This window comes from Liolophura sinensis, unplaced genomic scaffold (assembly GCF_032854445.1).
Source record: "Liolophura sinensis isolate JHLJ2023 unplaced genomic scaffold, CUHK_Ljap_v2 scaffold_20, whole genome shotgun sequence".
Lineage (NCBI taxonomy): Eukaryota > Metazoa > Mollusca > Polyplacophora > Chitonida > Chitonidae > Liolophura > Liolophura sinensis.
Window position 1 is genome coordinate 195618 of NW_027017959.1, and position 25730 is coordinate 221347.

The window sequence follows — 25730 nt, forward strand, 5'->3', positions numbered from 1 at the left end:
TCGGCTATCGATCTCACTATCACGGATCCATCACTTCTCCCGGATTTTTCTTGGAAGGTGCACGATGATCTTTGTGGTATTGACGATTTTCCTATTATCTTAGAGCATCTCAATTCTAATCTTTAGAACGTGTAGCCAGGTGGAAGTTTGATCAAGCAGATTAAGTGGCATTTGAGATGTTCTGTGAGAATCTCATCACCCCAGAGAATCTCAGTGCTGATGATGATTCTACATTAAAATTGAATGAACTTATATTATAAGTAGCTGATAGAACCATTCCTGACACCTGGACAAATCCAAAAATAAACCCTGGTATGATGATGATTGTAGTAAGGCCATTAAGGACCGTAAAAAGGCCGAACGCAAATTTACTCATTGTCCTCATAATGATAATTTAAACTAGGTTCGTATTACGACACCACATGGAAGTATGGTATTTTAACTACAAGCGTCATGTCCGACATTCATATACTATTCGTAGTCCGTAAAGGGCGTTCCAAGCCGATAATCGCAAGATTCATTTCCAAAAGAACGTTTAGCACTAACTCCCAAAGACAAGGGTATTTAGGAAATTACACAAATAAGAAATAAAGCGGGTAACACGCAAGAAAGAAGCGGTCATCAGTTTTCAATGATACTGGGCAGACAGTTGATATTCCAGCCATTCAAATTCAAATTCGTAGTCCATGAATGAGTTCCAGGTCAAATAACAATTAAAACAAGGTGTCTCAGTCGCGCTTTGATTGAGCTATTCATAAAAGCATCATGCAGATGTAATGAGCGTGGCTGCTTTTTCGGTCCCTAGCCCCAGGTTAAGCGGTATTAGATACAGTTCGAAATGACGAGCGTTACAGACCTTAACCGAACAGGTTAAGATTGAGATTCAAAAGTAAAGACTTCGCTGATATCGGATTAAAAGGTCGCTTACCTTTATTGATCGTTAGCTTAAGGTACGGGTTGGGTCCTTTCTTTCTTTTCCTATCACTAACTCTGTTCAGCATGAAAATAAATAGCCTAGCAAAAACATTAACATCTGGCACAGAGAGTTCTTTATACGTGGATGATTTCCATATATGCCACCGAGCTAAGATTATGAATAACCTCAAACGTCAGTTGCAGCTTTGTCTCAATAGAGTAGAGAAATGGGCAACGGAAAATCGTTTTAGGTTTTCAACGTCTAAAACCGTCGGTACGCATTTTTGTAACAAACGGAAACTTCATCTTGACTCCGACCCTAATTTTTGTGGTGAACATGTTAAATTGTTGAAGAAACTAAATTTTTAGGTATAATATTTGATAGTATGCTATCTTTTATACCTCATATAAAAATGCTTAAAGCCAAATGTACAAAGCTGTCGATATAATTAAGGTCGTGTCTAACACCGATTGGGGTGCTGACCGTTCAATTTGACTTAATTTATATCGTTCTCTCGTGAGGTCTTCATTGGACTATGGATCCATCATTTACGGCTCCGCTAGGAAGTCGTATATTAAAGTGTTGGATCCTGTTCATCACCAAGTTTTGAGGCTCAGCCTCGGTGCTTTTAGAACCTCACCAGTAGAGAGTTTGTACGCGGAGGCAAATAAACCTTTATATAACCGACATAAAAAACTGAGCCTTCGATATGCTACAAAGCTTAAAACTCATCCAACAAACCCTGCCTACGACTGTGTTTTTAATCCATCTTATGTAGACAAGTTTAATAAGTCACAATAAGATCCCTTCGTTTCGTCTTCGTATACGCGACAATATTGTGGGAGACAAAATCAAGCTAGAGGATATAGCTCCGGTTTCTTTTCCAGAGTCTCCTCCATTGCTTCTTCTACAACCCAAGCTGATATCTGATCTGCGTAAATATAATAAATCCCAATATAAATTCTGTTATAATTCAGCAAGGTTTTGCTTAAATTAAAGCTAATTATATGGATTATAAATTTATATATACTGACGGGTCAAAGCATGGTGACAGGGAGCAGAAAGCCCCTTCCTTTCGTCTTCCATCCTCTTCTTTAACATTCTCTGCCGAGGCCAGAGGTGTACTCCTGGCCTTATCATATGTCTCTTCTGAGCAATGACTCGCTCTTTTGTCTTTTGGCAATACAGAATAGTTAACTTTAAAAATCCTTTGATCCTTCAAATTTTAGCCATACATAGAAATCTAATTAGAAGAGGTAAAGATATTATATTCTCCTGGATACCAAGTCATATCGGTATCCATGGAAACACAGTCCGAGATTAAAATCCCTTATACTGACATCAAGTCCAATAATCTTAAATATATTTGTCACCTTTGGCAGGGTGGACTTGCAGGTCCGTAATAAACTGCATGCTATTCATCCTGTCATCGGCTACCATAGTTTTACTTGGCGAAAGACTCGTAGCGACCAAGTAATTTAAAAATGTTTTGCTGAAATATTATTTGCAGGCCATTGGCGTTTCTCATAATATATAACTTTTAATATATAAATATTTATCGATAAAAAGTTATATATACATTTCTTGATATACTAGTTTTAGAATATGCGGGTTTTCGAGTTTTAACTGTTTTTGGGTGTTGTTCTCTGTTTTTAAACATGTTTATGTTTTATTTTTGATGTTTTTACCACCATATCGGAATTCTCAACCACCTCGTGTTTTCACCTTGTTCTCGCCACGATATGGCTGAAATATTGCCGATGCGGCGTTAAACCAAAATCATTCATTTATTCATTCAGCAGACGAACTGGTACGCGTTTGGCATTCTTCGCAATCGCTAGCCGGCGCGTTGGGATTAACGCTGTTAGGGAGGATCTCGGCATGGAAACACAGTCACGTCTGTGTTAAAAACCCCTTATGCTGACTTGAAGTCTAATATTCTTAAATATATTCGTCGCCTTTAGCAGGGTGAATGGGACTTGCAGATCGATAATAAACTGCATGCTATTAATCCTGTCATTGGCTACAATGCCTATACTTGTCAAATGTATCGCAGAGACGAAGTAGTTTTATCGAGGTGTCGTATTGGGCATTCTCATCTGACACACAATTTCATCTTAGATGGGAGCAGTGCTCCCGAGTGTGTTGGATGGATGCACGATATGGCTTCAAACATATCTTGGTTGACTGTGTAGACTTTGCTCATGTTCGGCAAAGGTTCTACAGAGTCAACTCTATATATGATTTATTTGACAGCATCGCTGGCGATGTTGTCAGAAATTATTTGAAGGTCATTGGTCTATATCATAAAATATAAATTTTAACTGTCATAAATACCCAAAGATAAACAGTTATATACATATAACTTTATAATTGTACTATAATGGTGTTTTTCGAGTTTTAACTCTTATTTTTCTTTTATACGATTTTAAACACGCCTGTGCTTTTTGTTTTTCTTTTGATGTTCATATTATCATATCGAAAACCTTAACCGTCTGGCGTTTTCACCTTGTTCTCGCCACGTTATGGCTGAAATATTGCCGATGTGGCGTTAAGCCATAATGATTCATTGCAAGAGAAATCCGAAAGAAATGATGGATCCGTGATAGTGAGATCGATAGCAGAATATGAACCATTACGTGGATGTAAATAGGTATTAAATAATACAGTCCGACCTCCCATGAGCCAGGAAAGGGGAAAATGTGTTCTACTGCTATTGTACATGACCCGTGTAAGGGTTATGTAACTTCTCAACGTTTCATAGCCATAGTTTGATCTTCTCTGTGCAAGTAACATTGAAATACGTAAAAAAATTAGATCCAGAGACATTCTCATTGAATGTTTCCGGTAACAACAATCCAAAAATTTATTAGCCTTAAATAACATTTCCGATATATCTGTTGATACATCCTTTCACATTTCCCTGAACATCTCTCAAGAAATAATACGTGATAGGGATGTTAAAATTGTTGACTTATCTGCGCAGGATTAAAGCCACAGAGTGTTGCTAGAGTGAAGGGCTTCACAACAAAAACGCTGGCAACATTATCAAATAAAATACATATCTTTAGACTTTCAACACTACCTCCCTTCCGTTGAATAACTAAATTGGCTGTATAAGGTTAATGTGAGTTTTATATATCCCTAATCCTCCACGTTGTTTCACCCGTCAAAAAAGCCCACTAGACGACTCATTCTCTTTAGCGCAGTACAACCACGAACCGGAGAAGACAGCTCTCGTGGTAGCCGGGTACGGCCACGAGCAACAGTCCACCTACAGCGATGACCAGAGCTAACACCAGCGTCGAGATCACCATGCCAAGGGCCGTGAGGAAAGAGATGACGGTGATCCCTTGCTTCCGGGGGAGTGTGCGGATTCAGCCGCCCAGCGTGGTGTCTTCGTGTAGGATGCGATTAATGGTCTCCTTGATGCGGTTGATCTGGGACCGCGTCGAAGAGGCGACCTCAAGTTACGTAGCCGTTCTGGGATTCGGCGCCGAGGGAATTTATCTTCTGCCTCCCCTTGTTTCCGATTTTGCCTAGCTATGTCTTCGTCGGCCTTTGACATCTTGGCGAGGTTACTCGTGAATTCACGCCGCATAGTCTGCAGAGCCTTGTCCGACACCCGTATTTCTCAATGTTTGGCCGGTGAGTAGAGCATCGTTTCAAGGGCACGCTCGATGTCTCTATCTGTGAGGCTTGTTTCCATTTTGTGGACAGCATCAGAGGCATCTTTCGCTCTCTGGCCCAAATCCTTCAGCTCAAAGGTGTCTACCTTGTCGGTGCGGCGCCCAGCTCATCCGAACGCAGGTTTATATAGGGCAGTTTTAGCTTCCCTGTCCAGGACTGTGTTTCCATGGATACCAGTGTGACTTCGTATATGGAAGGAGTCATGGAGGAGACTCCGGAAAAGACACCGGAGCTATATCCCCCAGCTTGATGTTAGCTCCCACAATATGGTCCCGTATGCGAAGACCGAACGAAGGGATCTTGTTAGGACATTCAGTATGTTTGTCTACATATAATGGATTGAAAACACAGTCGTAGGCAGGCTTTGTTGGATGTGCTTTAAGCTTTGTAGCACACCGAAGGCCAAGTTCCATACGCCGGTTATATAAAGAAGGCCCATCAGCCTCCACGCACAAACCCTCCACTGGTGAGGTTCCAAAAGCACGATACAGTGGCATTAATTTGCTTTTCCATAACGAAAAGCGGACAGTCCCTTTAGAAGGCCATGTGATTTCCACTGCAGTTGCAACAGTTAAGTGTGTTGCTGCAGTTGAAACCATCATGCCCATTACTGCCGCATCTGAAGCAAATGAGTTCGTTCTTACATTGTCCCTTGCCATGACCAAATCTTTGGCAATTAAAACAACGTGCAGGATTGGGGATATATAAATGCACATTAACCCTATACGGGCCAACGTGGATACGAGACGGAAGGGAGGTAGTGTTAAAGGTAAGCAGGTATGTATTAAGTTTAAAGAGGTGACGAGATTTCTTCGTAACGAAGCGTTTCACTCTGGTAACACCCTGTGAATTTAGTTCTTGGCAAATTTCTTCCTCAGACAGGTCAGTTATATCCCTGTAACGAATGATTCCCCGACAGCTGTTCAGGGAATGGTGAGGGGACGTGAAAACAGATATGTGAGGTATTTAATTTAATTTAAGTAAATTTTTTTACTGTTGTTGCCGGAAACATTCAATGAGAATGTCTCCAGATCTACGTTTGTTAACGTTCCAGCTGTGCCCAGAAGAGCCATTTGCAGAAGAAACGCATGATTTTTTGAAGCCGGCTTTTGTTCACTCTTAGTTGAGAGAACAATGAAAGCCGGCCAACTGCTCTGTTCATCATCCAGTGAGTCAGATAACTTCCTCTTTTTATCACCACTTGAAGACAAAGTCGGCTGAGAGGAAAATCTATCAGATATATTAGACACATTTGAAGGAAATTGTACGGCAGACGTGGTATGTGCATATATATTTCACCCCATATGTTCCCCACTCATCACGGAGTGCCAACAAGGGCGATGCCTGAACCTGGGAATACCCAGCAGGAGAGACACCAAGGATTTCATATGAGGTATACTCCAACAGATTGATTTATACCAAAGGTTAAATTCAATCTACTCGATTGACCCATGAGCCACTGCCTCAAAGCGTACTCCCGCAAACGATATTTCAGAAATAACATTTGTTCGCTAAATGATGTGCTGTTATTGAAGCAATTGGGACCACGCACAGGCAAGACATGACCAAGCCGATTGATCGGACCGGGCCCATCCGACCTTCCGTCTCTCCCCAAGTAAGGACCAAAGTGACATGTTGGGCGTGAGGATCTCGCAAGGCCAACACGCGCTCAGCCACCAGGATGCCGTCCTCGTATATTACGGCCCGCTTCCCCTACACAACCGAGAGGATGTGAGCCCATTATATTCACCGGGCACACACGGGGTCGCCCTCTACGACAAGCTTGCCCAGAGGGCTGAGGTCCTATTATTTTCACCAGAGACGCCACGGGGATGGGGTTACTTACAGATTAGGTTTTGTGACACCTATGGAGATAATTTTAGAAAATTATAAGGAAAATCGCGCCGACACTTGGACGATTGTTTCGTCTTCGTGATGGCGATATTGAATCTCTCAACAATATACTCAATGCCCTGCGTTCGAAATTTTTATTAACGCTAGATGTCAGTCTAACATATCCTAGTCCAACAATGAAGAGGAACTGTAATTACAGACATTTTTGTGAAACCTACAGGCACTCAACTTTATCTTCACTTTAACTCCAACCACGCTAGGCATACATGGAAAAATCCCATTTCCATGTATATTCCATATACACTAGCGGGACGAATCTGTGTCAGTGTAGAAGACCCCATTGTTCGTAATGAACGGCTTTGCTAAAGCTACCGTAATCTCTAAGGTGTACCAACCAGATCTTCTTCATAAGGCCCCCTGGGGTTTCTGAGGTGATAAGAATAGGACCTCAGCCCTTTAGGCAAGCTAGTCGTAAAAAACGCCTAACCTAGAGCTCTCCTGTGTGAGCCCGGTGAATATAATAGGCTCCTGTCTTCTCGGTTGTCTGAGGCAACGGGGGTTTACCGTGGGTTGCGACCCGTAATCTCCGAGGACGGGATCCTGGTGGCTGAGGGTGTGTTATCTTGCGAGATCCTCACGCCTAAGGCCGGGATTCCATGTGTACGTATTCGCACGCAATGCGTGTTACGTAATGCGTGTTGCGTAAAGCATGAGGCGTGTTGTCATTTTCCATGTGTACGTGACTGCAGCGTGAGTGACGTATATAGTGCGCATTTTTATCCAGTTTGACCTTTTTTGCACAAGACAGAAATGGCCATGTCGAAGTGCAAGAGTCTTCACAGAGAACTTGAGATTGACGAAGATGTTGTGCTAATTGTTGGATTAGTGTATTGTTATTTAAAGAAAAAGAAGGAAAAGAGAAGACATAGATGGTGGATTCACGATATACTAAGAGGACGAGAACAGTTTGGATGTTATCATCGTCTCATGAAGGACTTAGAGCTTGACTCAGAACAATTTCAACGATATTTTCGTTTAACTAAAGAGCAACATGTATTGTTTTTGATTGGACCAAGCCTGGGAAAAAAAGGCATGACCAGAAAAGCAATTGATCCAAAGGAACGGCTGGCAGTTTGTTTGAGGTAAATAAAAGACAAGTATACAGGAACTGGTATTTTTTGTAAACCATTCTTTTATTACTATGAGAAATATAAAATAAACACTCATTCTGACAAAAACTAGCATGAAATTAAATGAAATTATCAAAAGAAAATTATCACAATGAACATACCCGGTCCTTTGTGAGTTTATCAGTGTTGATTCGAAAATAAAAATATCTCAATGAACATACCTGGTCCATTGTCAGTTTATCAGTGTTGATTCGAAAATAAAAATATCCCAATGAACATACTTGGTCCATTGTCAGTTTATCAGTGTTGATTCGAAAAGTCACTTGAACAAATTAATTGAGTTCTTGCATAGCCATGGCCACAATGTCAGATCCCGCCATGTTACTGGAGTACTCTCGGTATACAGGAAGGGGTGGGTTCGTGTGGGTATGTGAGGACTGAGCATACTGTCGAGGCAGAGGCATGATTGGTTGCGGGGGAAGATGTGTATTTTCTGCATTAAAGAATATCTGCGCCATCTGAAGCTGCACTACTCCCTTAATATCTTTGGGTAGATTTTTTAGTCTATAGTAAAAGGATTGTAAGAACGATTCATCCTCATCCTTTGTTTGCGTGGGATTTTCCCGCCTCTGCTTAGTACTGGTACAAAGATCAATGATAGCTTTTTCAATGCCAGTATCATCGCTGTTTCTTTTCTCTCTGTTCCTCTGTGTGCTTGTTCTTGGAGTAGACGATGTTGTAAAAGAAGGGGATGGAGACGATGTCCTTGTAGATAAAGATGTAGAGTGAACCGCGAGAGATGGCCTGGTTGATGCACTCTTTGGTAGTACGCTGATGCTGCAAAACATAAATAAAGTACTGAAATTTATAACATTTAAAATATTTGCTTTTCTTACAGATATATGGCAACAGGAGAAACGTTTAGATCACTGGCATATAGTTTTCGTCTCGGTGCAACAACTGTCGCAAATATTGTTGCAGAGGTCTGTGACGTAATTTGGGACAAAATGAAGGATTTGTACTTGGTACCACCCAAAAAGAGCAACGAGTGGAGGGTAATTGCAGAAAACTTCCAACACACGTGGAATTTCCCTAATCTGATAGGGGCCATTGACGGCAAGCACGTTGTTATGAAAGCGCCAGATAATACTGGATCTTTGTATTACAATTACAAAAACACATTCTCTATGGTTTTATTGGCACTAGCTGATGCCAATCTCCAGTTTATCTACAGACATAGGGTCTTATGGACGAAACTGTGATGGGGGTATTTTTGCTCATTCAAGTCTTCCGAAAACACTAGCGGAAGGAAAGTTAAACTTGCCTCCCGATACTCCACTTCCAGATGCACAGCACCTTGGACATGTGCCCTATGTAATCGTAGGAGATGAAGCCTTCCCTCTACAAAAAACCTCCTTAGACCATTTCCCGGAAAGAACTGCACAGCTGACCAGAGGATATTTAACTACAGATTAAGCAGAGCTCGTCGCATTGTAGAAAGTGCTTTTGGGATTCTTGCTTGTCGTTGGAGGGTATATCACACCAAAATTGCCACAAATCCTTCAAAAGCTAAACCTGTTGTCAAAGCAACATGCGTCTTACACACATCTGTTACAGCAACAGAGTACTCCTGCACAGATTTATGTACTACAACAAGCATGCGAAGAAGAGGCAACATGTGAAGGTCTCCAGAACCTCAGACGATTTGGACATAGGCCTGCAATCGATGCAGGTCGAATACGAGAAATCTTCACAGAATACTTTTCTGTTAACTGTCTGCCATGGCAAGGACAGTATATTCAAAGAGGACAGTTTACAGAATAATATACCACAAACCTTGAAGACCTGTCTTCCTCATCTGGAAATCCAGAGTCGCTGAATTCGTCTTCATCACTGTCGCCAGAACCATGAGGAGAATCCTCAGGCTTGTTGTCTTCGGTTTCTTGAGACTCAACATCCAAGTTGCTTTCGGTGCTGGAGAAAAGAATTATAATATGACGTTAAATATTTTCCCGCACATCAACATAATGGTAGATATAATTACAATAAGCAGAATGTGCATTATCTTCTCTGATTAAAATTGTACCTATGTTCCTCTGTGAAGCCATCTAGGAACTGCATGATGTCCATGAACTTCCATCTTTTCCCATTAGCAGCGCAAGATCCACTTCTCTTTAATTTCATTTCTCTCTTTTTCCGCACAAACGTATCTCGCAGTGTTCTCCATCTCGTTTTCCTGAAATCACCTATTAACTGGAAAAAAAGTATGTTACATGCATAAATGTATCAACTGCATATAATTCAAGTATGTGAAAACAATAAAAAAAATATGTTTGGATATAGCTTATACCTGTGTTTTCCTTTTTGGCTCCATGTTCTTGAAGCGTGGCAGCAATGCTGGCCCAAATGTTGGTGTTTTTAAGTGCATCTTTATAGTCCTTCCTTGAAACATCATAAAGCGGTGGATTTTGCCTGACAAGTTCGATAAGCTTCTCAAGAATTGAATCTGAAATGAAGTTGCGATGCATTTCTACAACTCATGTGCAAAAAACACGTGGCCTGCTGATCTGAAACCCCCTGGGGATTCCCCACTTCTTGTCTCCGTATACACGCGTATTGTGTATTCGGACTCTCCTGCTAGCGTTCCAGAGAATACGTACTACGCGCTACGCATCACGCTTTACGCATTACGCGTACATGAAATCACTTCTACTGTTTTACTACAAAGTGTTAAATACGCATTACGTACTACGCTTTACGCATCACGCACTACGTACACATGGAATCCCTGCCTAACGCGCCACTTTGGCCCTTACTTGAAGAGAGACGGGAGGTCGGGTGGGCCCGGTCCAATCAATCGGCTTGGCCACGTCTTGCCTCTGCGTGGTCCCAATATCCCGTTAACATCTCACGCCATTTAGAGGGTAAATATTTTTTCTCAAATTTCGTTTGCTTTACTATGTGCGGAGCGGTGGCTCATGCAGCTTGAATTTAACCTTTGGTATAAATCAATCTGTTCGAGTATACCTCATATGGAGTCCTTGGTGTCTTTCCTGCTGGGTATCCCCAGGTTCAGACATCGCCCTTGTTGGCACTCCGTGGTGGGTGAGGAACATATGGGGTGAACTTTATACATATATATGCGATTAAAAATTTCTGCAAATGTTCCCAATTTATCTAACCGATATTCCTCTCAGCCGACTTCGTCGCCGGGTGTTGATAAAAACACCCTCAGTTATCTGACTCGATAATTAACAAGACAGCTGGCCGGCTTTTATTGTTCTCTCAACAGTGAACAAAAGCCGGCCTGAGATCCGGAGACATTCTTGTTGAATGTTTCGGAGGCAACAATCTAAAAATCTACTGTCATTGAATAAAATTTCCGATACACTCCTTTACGCATCCCCTGACAATTCCCTGAGATAGGGATGCTGATATTATTGACTTCTCCAAAGAGGAAATCGGCGAGGAATTAAAATCATAGGGTGTTGCCAGAGTGAAACGCTTCCCCATGAAGAAATCTGGCAATATCATTACACTAAATGCATATCTTTTGACATTCAATACTTCCTTCCTTCCGCCATATATCTACATTGGCCCGTATGGGGTTTATGCGGCTTTATACATCCCTAATCCTATACGTTGCTTCACTTGCCAAAAGTTTGGTAATGGTAAGGGCCAATGTAGAAATAAACTGGTTTCATTCCGGTGCAGCAGTGAAGGTCATGGTGGTTTCAACTGCAGCAGCACAGTTAGGTCCTGCAATTGCGGTGGAAATCACATGGCCTCCTCTAGAGACTCTCCAATGTTCCATTAAGAAAAGCAGATAATCAACCTCAAAATTAAAAACAAAATATCTTATCAGGAAGTTTGGTCTCATCCTCTAAGACCTCTCTGCATACTTCGTTCGCCAATGTGGTGAAGCGAGTAGTATTTGTTGCTACTCTAACTTCATTGACTTAGCCCATTGGAAACGACAAACCTAGTACCGCTTCTGTCAAACTTTCGGTTCAACCTGCCCAAAGCACTTGTTCAACCCAGACTACTTCAGCACAACAAATAAAAACAGTAAATAGTGGCGAAAAATCTGAATAAATGAATACATGAATGATTATGGCTTAACGCCAGATCGGCAATATTTCAGCCATATCGTGGCGAGAACAAGGTGAAAACATGAGGCGGTTAAGGTTTTCGAAATGATAGTGAGAACATCAAAATTCAAACAAAAAGTAGATATGTTTAAAATCAGATAAGAAAAAACCAAAACAGTTAAAACTCGAAAACCAGCATATTTAAAAATAGTGTATCTAGAAAGCTGTATGTATATAACTTTTGTCTATAAATATTTCAGACAATTGAAATTTATATTTTATGATATAGGCCAATGGCCTTCAAATATTTTATGACAACATCGCCAGCATGTCAAATAAGTCATATATAGAGTTCACTGTGTAGAACGTTTGCCTAACATGGGCAAAGTCTAGAGTCAACCAAGATATGTTTGATGCTATATTATGCATCACATCCAACACACTCGGGAGCACTGCTCCCATCTAAGATGATATTGTGTGTCAGATGAGAATGCCCAACACGACACCTCGTTAAAACTACTTGGTCTCTGCGATATATTTGACAAGTATAGACATTGTAGCCAATGGCCGGGTGAATGGCATGCAGTTTATTGTGGATCTGCAAGTCCCATTCACCCTGCCAAAGGCGACGAATATATTTAAGAATACTAGACTTCACGTCAGTATAAGGGATTTTAACCCGAGATACAGGTTTATACAGGGCAGCTTTCGCTTCCCTGTCCACGACTGTGTTTCCATGGATACCAGTGTGACTTGGTATCCAACAGAATGTAATATCTTTACCTCTTTTAATTACTTTTCGGTGTTTCGCTATGATCTCAAGTATCCATGGATTTTTAAATTTATTATTCTGAATTGCCAAAAGGGAAGACAGTGAGTCGCTGCATATCACTGCCCTCTGGGCATGCCCAGAGAAAACATATGATAAGGCCAGGAGTATAGCCATGGCCTCTGCAGAAAAAATAGAAGATGAAAGTGGCAGACAAAGACAAGTGACCCGCTGCTCTAAGACAGCCGCAGCCGTAACCCAGTCCCCGTCCTTTGACCCGTCAGTATATATAAATTTATAATCCATATAATCAGCCTTGATTTCAGCAAAAGTTTGCTGAATTATAAGAGGATTTGTATTTGATTTATTATATTTACGTAGATCAAATATTAGTTTAGGCTGTGGAAGAATCCATGGAAGAGATTCCGGAAAAGACACCGGAGCTATATCCTCCAGCTTGAAGTTAGCACTCACAATATGGTCCGGTATGCGAAGACCGAACGAAGGGATCTTGTTAGGACATTTAGTATATTTGTCTACATATAATGGATTGAAAACACAGTCGTAGACAGGGTTTGTTAGACGTGCTTTAAGCTTAGTAGCATATTGAAGGCTGAGTTTTATACGACGGTTTATAAAGAAGGCTCATTTGCCTCCACGTATAAACTTTCTACTGGTGAGGTTCTAAAAGCACCAAGTCTGAGCCTCAAACCTTGGTGATGAACAGGATCCAACATTTTAATATACAACCGTAAATGATGGATCCATAGTCCAATTTAGACCTCACCAGAGAACGATATAAATTAAGAAAAACTGATCGGTCAGCACCTCAATCGGTGCTAGACACAACCTTAATTATATCGAGAGCCTTTGTACATTTAGCCTTAAGCATTTTTACATGAGGTATAAAAGACAGCTTACTATCAAATATTATAACTAAAAATTTACTTTATGCAAACATTTTAACCTGTTCACCACAAAACTTAAGCTCGGATTCAATATGAAGTTGCCGTTTGTTGCAAAAATGCATACCGACGGTTTTAGACGTTGAAAATCTAAAACCGTTTTTAGTTGCCCATCTCTCTATTTTCGTGAGACAAAGCTGCAACTGACGTTCGATATTATTCATATTCTTAGCTCGGTAGCATATATGGAAATCATCCACGTATAAAGAACCCTCGGTGCCCGATGGTCAAAAAGATTGGATCCCACCCGTACCTTAAACTGACGATCGGATAAAAATTGTGATATAAATATTGGTAATCGACCTTTAAGACCTATATCTGCGAGGTCTTTTAAAATACCATATTTCCATGTGGTGTCGTAGGCCTTTCCAAGGTCAAAAAATTATGGACACCACATGTTCACTATTAACAAAACCATCACGAATAAAAGTTTCAAATCGAACAAAGTGATCTTAAGTAGATTGACCTTGACGAAAACCACATTGAATATTAGATAAAAGCTTGTTGGTTTTAAGAAACCAAACAAGTCTATCATTAATCATCCCTTCCATAGTTTTACAGACACAGACAGTAAAAGCTATGGGACGGTAATTATTTGGATCAGTACGATCCTTACCCGTTTGGGAACCGGGATAATACACGCCTCCCTCCATGACGGTGGAAAATTACCAGTTATCCAAATATCACTAAGCAAGTCCAAGAGAGTCTCCAGTGGCTCAGGTGGTAAATGGTTCAGAAACTTATAATATACGTTATCAGGACCACAAGCAGTATCGTGGGCCTTTTTAATGCAGTTGTAAGTTCCTCGATATTAAAAGGACGATTATAATCTTCTAAATTTTTACAAGAAAAGGGCAATTTAATTTTTTCCTTCTGGTTTTTAATACGTTGAAATTCTTTAGTATAATTTCCAGAAGAAAATTTTGTGGAAATTGTCTCAGCCAATTTATTGGCTATATCAGACGGAGAGGTTAATATACATGTATTATCTCCATCTTTTAAATGCTAGACTGCATTATTATTCTTGCCCTTAACTTTTTGAACCATGTTCCAGACCTTACGCATGGGTGTTTTTGACGTAATGCCCAAAACAAAGTTCTGCCAACAAGATTGTCTCTTGGACTTGAGTAATCGACGAGCTTTAGCTCTATAATTACGAACCTGGTTTAAATGATTATCAGTATGACAATGATTAAATCTTCGTTCAGCCTTTTTCCGATCCTTTATGGCTTTACGACAGTCATTGTCGTACCAGGGTTTACTCTTGGATTTTGGACTTGTCGAGATAGGTCTGACAGCCGCTTCTAAAAAAAGCTCATTAAATTTTTAATAAAGGATCATCTGCTCCATTGAAAACCTCTGAGGTGATATCAGCCTCACAAAACCTCTCATATGTAATCCAATCTGCTTTATCGAATTTCCACCTAGCTACACGTTCTAAGAATTACAAGTGATATGTTCTGGGATTATAGGAGAATGGTCGCTACCACAAAGATCATCATGCACCTTCCAAGAAAAATCCGAAAGAAGTGATGGATCTGTGATAGTGAGATCGATAGCAGAATATGCGCCATTACCTGGATGTAAATAAGTATTAGAACCATCATTGAAATAACACAGTTCCTCCTTAAATAAGAAGTCTTCCACTATCTTGCTTTTTTTATTGATGATATTACTGCGCCATACGGGGTTATGGGAATTAAGATATCCCATAAGTATGAAAGGTTTTGGCAACTGTTCTTTTAAATTATGTAACTGGAATGCTGACAAAAAAATGTTCGAGGGAATATACACTGAACACAATGTGATTGTTTCAGACAATGAGACACGAACGGCCGCAGCCTGAAGTTCTGTATCCAGAGCAACAGGGCTGTGAATAATATTATTATTGACGAAGATCGAGGAGCCGCGTGCAGTTCGCTCTTCTTCATTTGAGTAAGTAAGTATAATGAGTAATTTTTAGGAGTTGTCTTATCTTTGTCAGATGTCTTCAGGTGAGTTTCCTGAAGACACAGGGCAATAAGAGTTAATCATTGAACAAGCTGTGTTATTTTAATAAAATTTACCTTAAGACCTCGACAATTCCACTGTATAAATTTGTCTAAAGAAGACATTATGGAGGAAGGCGTATAGGGGATTTATCTTTATGTTTGAATCGAGGACGACCCTTCCTAGGAGAACGGCTGAAAGATCTCCCTAGTGCGGGTGATGTAACTACCACCTCCGCATCTGATGTTGAAGGACCAACGTCCTCCAACGATCCAAACTTATTAAAAGTTTGGATTGGGTCCCTAGTGGCCTTAGAGGGACGCTCTGTTGGGCCACACGGTTTATTAGTTTTATTGTTATTACTTTGGGATTTGTTTTTTGACTTGATGCTGTCATTAGGTTCAGGTTTATCAGATTTCTTGGTCAGCTTTGCAGTTACATAATTTAAAAGAACAACTGGAAAACCGTTTATAATTATGGAAGATTTTAATTCCCATAACCCCTTATGGGGAAGTAATAACATAAATAAAAAGGGCAAGATAGTGGGAGACTTCTTATCGAAGAAGGAACTGTTATTTCAATGATGGTTCTAAGACCTATTTACATCAGGGCAATGGCGCTTATTCTGCTATCGATCTCACTATCACAGATCCGTCACTTCTGCTTGATTTTGCTTGGAAGGTGGATGACAATCTTTGCGGAAGTGGCCATTTTCCTATAATACTAGTGATAATAATTTAAACGAGGTTCATATTTTTCGAGCTAAGGCTCGTCGATTACTCAAGTCCAAGAGACGATCTTGTTGGCGGAACTTTGTTTCGGGCATTACGTCAAAAACTCCCATGCGTAAAGTCTGGAGCATGGTGCAGAAGGGTAAGGGCAAAAATAATAACGCAAAATCCAGCTTTTGAAAGATGGAGATAATGTATATACCTGTCCGTCCGATATAGCTAATAAACTAGCTGAGACAATTTCCCATAAACCTTCTGATGAGAATTATACTAAAGAATTCCAAAATATTAAAACCCAGAAGGAGAAAGTTAAATTGCCCTTTTATTTAGAAGATTATAATTGTCTTTTTAATATCGAGGAATTCAAAACTGTATTGAGAAAGGCCCACGATACTGCTTGTGGTCCTGATAACGTAAACTCTGTCAAAAAAGAAACGCAACCCCTGTCCTCGGATATCAAAAATTCGTTGGAATAAAGTTATTGTATCCAAACTTAATTTTAGCCAAGTGTAATTTATGAAATTATACAGGTTTGTAATGAAGATTACCATCCAAACAACTGCCTTTTCTCACCTAAGTGTATTTTATTGGTTATGACGTCACAACTCATGGACTGACCCTGTTGACGTCGCACACAGAACCATTCACATGCAAATCATGTCAATGGCAGTTATAGTGTGGGAGTGTATACAAAACCCGTGTGCTTTCAAATTTTATTCATATATTCGTCGACGAAAGGCAGTCGGTGCTGCCGACCGAAATATCGCCATTGGTCGTCTTCAAGCCGGAGAAAGTTTTGGTACTATTGCACCACACCTTAATGTTCACAAAACAACGATATCCCGACTTTGTAGCCGTTACAACAACTTTAATTCGACCAACGATCGCCCGAGAAGTGGAAGGTCAAGAATCACGACCCCACTTCAAGATCGGTACATCCAGTTCCTTCACCTGCGTAACCAACCGTGACTGCCACAAAAATACCAGGTTTGAGGAGAGTGGATTAGGAACCGTCTGAAAGAAGCGCATTTACGTGCCTGTAGACCAGTTGTTGGACCTGTACTACGCCCCTTACATCGACGCCTACGACTCAGGTGGTACAACAACGTAAGGATATGGACTTTACAAAACTGGAGGCGCATCTGGTTTTCTGATGAATCCCGTTTTCTTTTGACACGTCACGACGGAAGACAGCGTGTGTATAGGAGACGTCATGAACGCTTTGCGCCCATCTGCGTCCGGCAGGTGGACAGATTTGGCGGAGAAAGTGTTATGGTTTGGGGAGCCATCTCGTACAACCAGAAATCAGACTTGGTGATCGTTCCAGGGAACCTGACAGCCCAACGTTTCATCAACCACGTGTTACAGCCTCACCTTCTCCCGATTATTGAGCGACAGACACAGCTTTTTCAACAGGCCAACGCCAGGCCTCATACTGCCCGTGCAACAATGAACTTTCTGCAGGATTTCAACGTCAATGTCTTGCCGTGGCCCTCTAAATCACCAGACCTCAACCCTATTGAACACCTGTGGGATACTCTGGATCGACACGTGCGTCAACGTCAGCCACCGCCACAGACGCTTCAACAGCTCGCCGTTGCGTTACAGGAGAAGTGGAGGGCCATTCCCCAGGAGAGAATCCGGCGTCTTATCCGTTCTTGTCCAAGGAGATGCCGTGCAGTGATTGCAGCTCGTGGTGGTCATACGAGATACTGAGGAAGACGCCCCCTGGTGAGCAACTGGTGTCTGTGAGATGACTTTTGAAAAGACAGTTTTAAACATGATCATCTTGATTATTATTCTGCCAAATTTCTGACTTCTGTCTTCAATAAGAAAATAGTTGTGCCATCCTAAAACTAAATATTAAAATCTGTAAAATACCGGGGTTGAGTTTCTTTTTTGACAGAGTTTAATTAAAGTCGTTTCTTGCACCGATGTTGGATCCAGTTCATCACCAAGGTCTGAATATAAGCGTCAAGTCCGACATTCCTATATCATTCGTAGTCCGTAAAGGGCGTTCCAAGTCGATAATCGCAAGATCCATTTCCACAACAACGTTTAACACTAACTCCCGAAGACAAAGGTATGTAAGAAATTATACAAATTAGAAATAAAGCCGGTAACACACAAGAGAGAAGCGGTCATCAGTTTTCAATGATGCCGGGCAGAAAATAAATATTCCATGCATGAATTCCATATGAAAGTTCAAATCCCTAGTCCGTAAATGAGTTCCATGTCAAATAAGAGCTAAACAATTATCTCAGTCGCGCTTTAATTGCAACTGTTCATAAAGGCATCATGCTGATGTAATTAGCATGGCTACCTTTACGGCCCCTAGCCCCAGGTTAAGCGGTATTAGATACAGTTTGAAAATGACGAGCGTTACAGACCCCAACCGATCAGATTATGATTCAAAAGTAACGGAAGATTATGTCTTTCCCGTTAATATGTAAAAATCTCATGCAACAAGAGGCGCCATCTATGTTGTTGAATACCATGTACGTGATAGATATTTACATGGGGTTAAAGGCGCCGTCTATGTGGTTGATCACAATGCAGATCGCCAGACATTCTGAACGCTCTGTCCATACCTGCCAACGAGAGTGTTATACTTATTTTAAAATTTGAGAAACTTAGAATGAAGGCGTTTGATGGAGTATCCTTGACAAACTAGTTTTTGAACTAGCAACTTGTGACGCAGATTAAAGTGATCACAATTAACTCAAGACCTGACAAATGCTACAAGGCGAGATATGTATACGCCATATGCAGGACCCTTTGGTATATTGCTATCTAAATAAGGATAATTTACAATATCAGCACTGAAATTATCCCTTTTGTCGTAAAGACGGCGTGAAAGGAGACCTTGTACGTCTTTGTACAGATATAGATCCAAATAAGATGTACCATCAGGACTATCTGTTGTCTTGTTTAAATCCAATGAAGGCGGATAGATTTCCTTCACCGCTTCAGCAATGTGGGGATTATTTAATGCCAGTAGATCATCAATATACCGTTTGGTAAATGAAAACGATCGAGCTTTAAGGATATTACCTTTAAGTAATTGCTGCATATAGTCGTATTCATATGAAAACAGCTATAGGCCTGCCAAAAGAGGCGCACAATTGGTACCCATTGGAATACCTATGCACTGTTGGTAAATGGTGTCTCCGAATTTCACATAGATGTTATTAATGAGAAATTCAAGTAATTCAATACATAATGTAACATCCGATGAGTGGTAACCTTTATAAAGAGTAGAACTAAAGAAAGCCTTATTCCTTCTGACGTTAATGTAACGGTGACCTGTTTTAGTAAATACCGGGACAATTAACGGCGATATTCTTTCAGTAAGATCTTTGTGAGGAATCGTAGTATAGAGAGTAGAAAAATCCCATGTGAATTCGTTTTTGTACGGTATATGCATATGATCATCGAGTTCTGTAAGACGTTTGGAGTTGTTAAGAATCCACATGCAGTTGACACCTGAATTTTTTGTTATGGCACAACAATACTTGTTCCAAAATGACTTTACTTCTTTTAAGGCTCTCGTAAGTAGGGTTGACAAGAGTTTGGTGGTACAGCTTCTTGAACCTGCAATAAATCGAGCCTTGTATGGGGATTTATGCATTTTAGGAATCCAGTAAAGTTGTGGTATTTCTGTGTGACGGGTAGGTATATTTATGCGTCTTTCTTTAAGAAAGGTTTTGTGTTTGTTAAATAGTTCCTCTAGAGTACCTGTAGTAGCAGAATACGAGGATGTCGTTGTAGATGCACATAGCTCTTGAACAAGAATTTGATAATAATAATTCTTGCAAATAAAGATGACACTGTTAGGAGCCTTGTCTGCTACAGTGATGACAAATTTACTATGAAGGTCAGCGAGTGTTTCTTGCACACTGGGATCCTTCAGAACCTGTTTAACTTTAGGTAGAGCATCAATGTCTAGACGGTGTATAGTTAGCCTTGGTGCTTTTAGAAACTCATCAGTAGAGGGTTTATACGTAGAGGCTAATCAGCCTTCTATACATCACAGGCGTATAAAACTGAGCCTTCAATACACCAGAAAGCTGAAAGTCTGCCTACGACTGTGTTTTTAATCCATTATGTGTAGACAAGTATACTAAATATCCCAACAAGATCCTTTCGTTCGGTGTTCGTATACGGGACCATGTTGTGGAAGCCAACTTTGAACTTGGGGACATAGCTCCGGCTTCTTCTCCGGAGTCTCCTCCATGGCTTCTTCCACAACCTGAATTGATATTCGATCTACGTAAAGATAATAAATTAAATACAAATCCTCTTATTATTAAGGAAGGCTTTGTTCAAATCAAGGCTAATTATCCAGATTACAAATATATATATACTGATGGGTCAAAGATAGGGACAGGGTTGCGGCTTCAGCTGGCTTAGAACAACGGGTCACTTCTCTTCTATCTTTTCTGCAGAGGCCAGGGCAATATTTCTGTCATATGTTTCTTCTGGGCGTGCCCAGAGGGCAATGATATGCAGTGACTCGCTCTCTTGCCTTTTGGCAATACAGCATAAGTTTAAAAATCCACTAATACTGGAAAGCTTTACATAGAAAGCTAATTAAAAGAGGTCGCGATGTTGCAAAGGTTGCACTTAATAAATCCATATCAAAAGGTAAAATCCCTTATACTGACGTGAAGTCTAATATTCTTAAATATATTTGTCGCCTTTGGCAGGGTGTATGTGACTTGCAGTTTTTAAATATGCTGGTTTTGGAGTTTTAACTGCTTCGGCTTTTTTCATATCTGATTTTAAACATGTCTGAACTTTTTGTTTTAGTTTTGATGTTCTCACTATCATTTCGAAAGCCTTAACCGTCTCGTGTTTTCACCTTGTTCTCGTCATGATATGGCCGAAATATTGCCGACGTGGCGTTAAGCCTTAATCATTCATTCATTCTTTATTAGGGGATAAGGAAAGCTATGTCTCAGTCCATCAGTGAATTAAGCAATTGCTCCAATAAACCAACTAACACAAAAATATTTTACCACTGGTAACCACCTACAATCCTAATTTATTTATTTTGTTTTTTTGATTGGTGTTTTACGCCGTACTCAAGAATATTTCACTTATACGACGGCAGCCAGCATTTTGGTGGGTGGAAACCGGGCACAGCTCGGGGGAAAACCCACGACCACCCGCAGGTTGCTGGCAGATCTTCCCACTTACGGCCGGAGAGGAAGCTGGACTTGAACTCACAGCGACCGCATTGGTGAGAGACTCCTGGGTCATTACGCTGCGCTAGTGCGCTAACCTACTGAGCCACGGAGCCACCCCCCCTACAATCCTAACAACAAGAACTTATTATCATGAAGGTAACATTAGTAACGAAAACCTTTATCTCTTCCTTAACCATCAGGAAATGAGTTCATTCTCTTTCACCACCATTTACTGTCGCCCCCTTTTGCAAGGTACCACATGAAAGCCAAGCTTTGATAGATGTGAAAGAAATTCTATCTGCTGAAAAACACAAACCTGTGTTTAATGGAAGTTACCGTCTCTAGTACATGTTAGACGTATGTGTGGTCAAGTACACACATCCATGGAGAAAGAGAGGGGGAGATATCCTATCTCGTCACCAACAAGCATTCTACCTGAAAAAATATTTTGCAGTTACACAAAATGAATTAACACGGTTGAAATATTGTCGATGTGGCGATAATCCATAATCATTCATTTATTTTAGACACATTTAACTATATATATGACAATTTATGCAGTTCACACATTAATCCATATCACTTAACAGTTCATAGGTATAATATTGCGATGGCCATTGAATTTTGCAGCTACATCTTCACCTTGTGACTGCTGACATTAAACATTTCAACGGCGCAATAAATCCAGAAAGATTTGTGCTGTGTATTAGGCGGTTTATATTTTCAGGAAATAAACTGTTATAGGTGTAATAAAGTCTTTATACTGATATTAGTTAATGGATGTTTATAGACCTAAAAAAAATAATTAAAATCTCCGACTCCAATGAACCACAAGAAATACAGTGTTAATGGATCATAATAAAGCAATTTCACTGGAATGAATTGGGAGAAGTTAATCTTGCAATATATGGTTATTTTATCATCCTGTATGTACAAGTGTACGCAAATAACAAAAATCGATATATGAAATGTTAGTGTTCTAACTTCCTTATCTCCATAACTTTTTATTTAAATGTGCTTTTTCTTACAACTGGTATTAAAATTCGGCTATATACCGCTTAACAGTGTTTTGCAAAATGAAATGGTCATTTCCCTTGTTTTAATATTGTTTTATGCTGTAGTTAACGATGTCATTGCCTTTATACAGTGTCCCAGAAGTTGCGCACTATCCAGGTTGAGGTTGAATGCTTGAGCTACAGAGCGATGTGTTGCCCCATCTCTTCCAAACATAAAAATCAATTCAACTCTTTTTTGTACTGTTAGTTTATTGGCGATAATTAACTCTGAAAGAGAGAACAAAAATGAAAATGAGTATTAAAATCTGAAACACAGAATAAAATGAAAATCAGGATGGTGCACGACTTATGGGACACACTGTATAATATAAAGAGTGAGGTTAGGTATGTATGTACTCAGTACGCAATCTTAGGTAATTCCCGGGCTCGACAAGCTCGCTCTACATAAGTCTTGCTTTTTTGATGTGTCAAACATTTCCACATATGAAGTACACACTATATTTGTGAAAAACAAGTGGCCCGCAACGAAACTGGACTGGCATTTGGCCACATGATCACTGGCCACAAGAACGATGAAATTTTAATATTATTAGCCTTACTTGACAAATGCGAGGCACTTAACAAATCTAAATTTTCCCACTAAAATGTAGATCACAACCTTGTCGCTGTATTAACCATTTCAAATAAAGAACCCTTATAAAACATTGAACTCGCCCAGAATGGAACTCCCAGTCGCAGCTCTGGATTTACGGGGTGGAAGTAATAGGACCTCATCCCTCTAGGCAACTTGTCGTTAAAGGAGACTATCCTAGAGCTCTACCGCGTGGGCCCTGGTGAATATGATAAGCCCACATCTCCTCGGTTTATGTGCGAGGTAACCAGGGAGCATCAACTTTGCCGGTGTTTTTTTGCGACCCCCATTTGAAAATAATGGGATCCTGACGGCTAAGGGTGTGCTGATCTTGTAACTCACGCCCACTCTACATTTGTTCTTACTTGAATAGAGACGGGAAGTCGGATGGGCCCAGTTCGCCCGACTTTCTGGTCACATCGTGCCTTTCGTAGTTCAAACCGTTCCAATAATTCTAGTCGGTAGGGAGAATAAAATATACTATATCTTGAATTACGACACTAGAATGAGTGACGGTCATTTAGATAATGCAGGTCGAATGTCACGTTTTCGGTCGGTAAACGATGTATTTTCTAGTGAAGGTAGGCACCGCCTTTGTTAGCACCCCAGCACTCCGCGGTGGGCGGGAGAAAGACAGCGGGGGAATCTTCAACATGTCATGGCTTTATGAAAATCTTCACCAGTAGTGTGTAAAAAACGGGGAAGGCCACGAAATATGTAGGCAGAACAGGATTTATATCTATCCCATCTATTTCGACTAACTCACAATCTTATTCTCGATGGGATCATTGCCCCCGAGTGTGCTGGATGTAATGTCCAAAACGGCATCAAACATATCCTGATTGATTGCGTACGCTTTTTCCATGTTCGGCACAGATTCTACACAGCTCTATATAGGATTTATTTTACGGCAACACTAGCGATGCTGTCATAAAATATTTGAGGGGCAAAATCAGAAAATATATTTTTATTGTTGTTATATATAGATAACATGATGTATACATATACAGTTTACCACATGAACTATTGTAAAAACATGGTTGTTTTCGAACTGTAACTTCGGGTTTTTCAACATGTTCCACCATTTCTGTTCTTCTTTTATGTTATTACCAAATCGGAAGGCATTTACCGCCTTGTGTTTTCAACTTGTTCTCGCCACGACATGGCTGAAATATTACCGATGTGACGTGCCATAATAATTCATTCATTCCAGCCTACCTACTGGTGTCGGGCTTTCTCACTGGCCGTAGGTGGGAAGGTCTGCGGCTAGTTGCGGGTGGTTATCGGTTTTCCCATGGCTGGGTCAAGTTTACTCCCACCATAATGCTGGCTGTCTCGGCGTAAGTAAAATATTTTTGAGCACGCCACCAAATAAATAAAGATGTTGTGTAATATTTTGCTGGACTGTTTCATAAAACAGGCCGATTTCATCAAGTCAACATACTGCTGTCTGCCAGTCTACGTAACTACTTCGAAGGCATTACCCATGGTAAAGATCAGGACTATATCGAAATAATAGATGGACTTAAGAGATGTTTAAAGATTCGCCATTGAAAGAGAATGAAATATTATTAAAACACGTAATATTTTGGCAATATTGGGTAGACCAACATCTTTCTTTATTGAACCTTACAGTATACGGGTCTATTTATTCAGACTTACCCCGAATGAGTGAATATGGATTAGCCCTACATCGTAGCTGACCCAACGAGTTGGTTCTCCGCCATGGTGTTTGCCATTACAGTAAACTCTTTTCCTTTAGAATGAATGAATGATTATGGCTAAACGCCACATCGGCAATATTTCAGTCATATCGTGGCGATAACATGGTTAATAACATCAGGCCGTTAAGGTTTTCGATATGATAATGAGAACATAAAAAAATAAAACAAAAACCTCAGATAAGAAAAAAACCAAAGCAGTTAAAATTCGAAATTTTTCTTTACATGTGCAGAGGATAGCCATGACGCCTTTGAGTTCACAAACACAATAAAATATTTGGAATGCTGCCCATCCTTACGTTAAGTAGCTCATGATAAACCACTACATAGCGTACTGCAATACCTGGTAATTTACCTGAATCTTGAGCGCTCTCTTTACCTAATCTGGTCACCAATGTCCAGGTGTCTGAAGGTCAACTCTAAGATTAAACTGCTCTAGTTTGAGCGAAATCTGCAACTTATCGTGGGGGGCGGGGAATACCCGTCTCACTTTCTGATGGTTACTTACAGAAAGGATTTCATTCCAGCACCATGGGATGGGTGAGAGACGCGGCGCTATAAATCTTTAAGTTTATTTCTCTCACAAAAAAACTCTTCATTGCTTCAATAAATGCTACACCCAGCATCTAAGCCAAATGCATCCGCTGTATAAAAACACTATTTTAGCAGATCAGGTGCCAACGCAGTTTTCACCTAGCAAGTCTCCCTGCCCGCTGTCTACGGTATACGCTATTGGAGAGATATTTTCACGCACTGCACCTCGTACTGACCACTGGTTGCTTTTGTAGTCTCCAGTCTTGACCTGATTACCTGGTTTCAGGTGAGATAATTCTCGAATTTTACGCTCATAGTATTTCTTCTACGAACAATTTCAGGGTCATCTGCAGTAGTATACACACTATAGGTTCTGGCCCCCCCCCTCCCAGAATTGGGGGTGTATTGGGGTGTTGTAGATGGCCTAATGGTGGTGGGATGTGTCAGCGCCAATTAACCCCCCTAACGGTGGGTCGCTAGCGCGAAAATCTGGAGCCCGCC

The 25730-nt window shown here is 40.5% G+C and overlaps 1 protein-coding gene across 1 annotated transcript; it reads right to left on the reverse strand.

Moving 5' to 3' along the window:
* Positions 1 to 7922: 7922 nt before the first annotated feature.
* On the reverse strand, positions 7923 to 23839 carry LOC135481321 (uncharacterized). The gene is made up of 5 exons (XM_064761160.1): positions 23737 to 23839; positions 9960 to 10096; positions 9677 to 9843; positions 9427 to 9564; positions 7923 to 8427 (listed from the first exon to the last, which is right to left on the reverse strand). Exons 1-5 carry the CDS (start codon positions 23837 to 23839, stop codon positions 7923 to 7925), a joined length of 1050 nt encoding a protein of 349 aa, XP_064617230.1.
* Between the last annotated feature and the right edge of the window lie 1891 nt (positions 23840 to 25730).

Bases quoted from the DNA above. Each gene is read 5' to 3' on its own strand.
- LOC135481321 (XM_064761160.1), bottom strand. From the start codon at position 23,839: ATGGAAAAAGCGTACGCAATCAATCAGGATATGTTTGATGCCGTTTTG. The intron at 10,097-23,736 runs GTTAGTCGAAAT...ACTTCATTTCAG, and splicing joins CATCGAGAATAAGATTGTGA to ATTCAATTCTTGAGAAGCTT. The intron at 9,844-9,959 runs GCCAAAAAGGAA...CTTTTTTTCCAG, and splicing joins CCACGCTTCAAGAACATGGA to TTAATAGGTGATTTCAGGAA.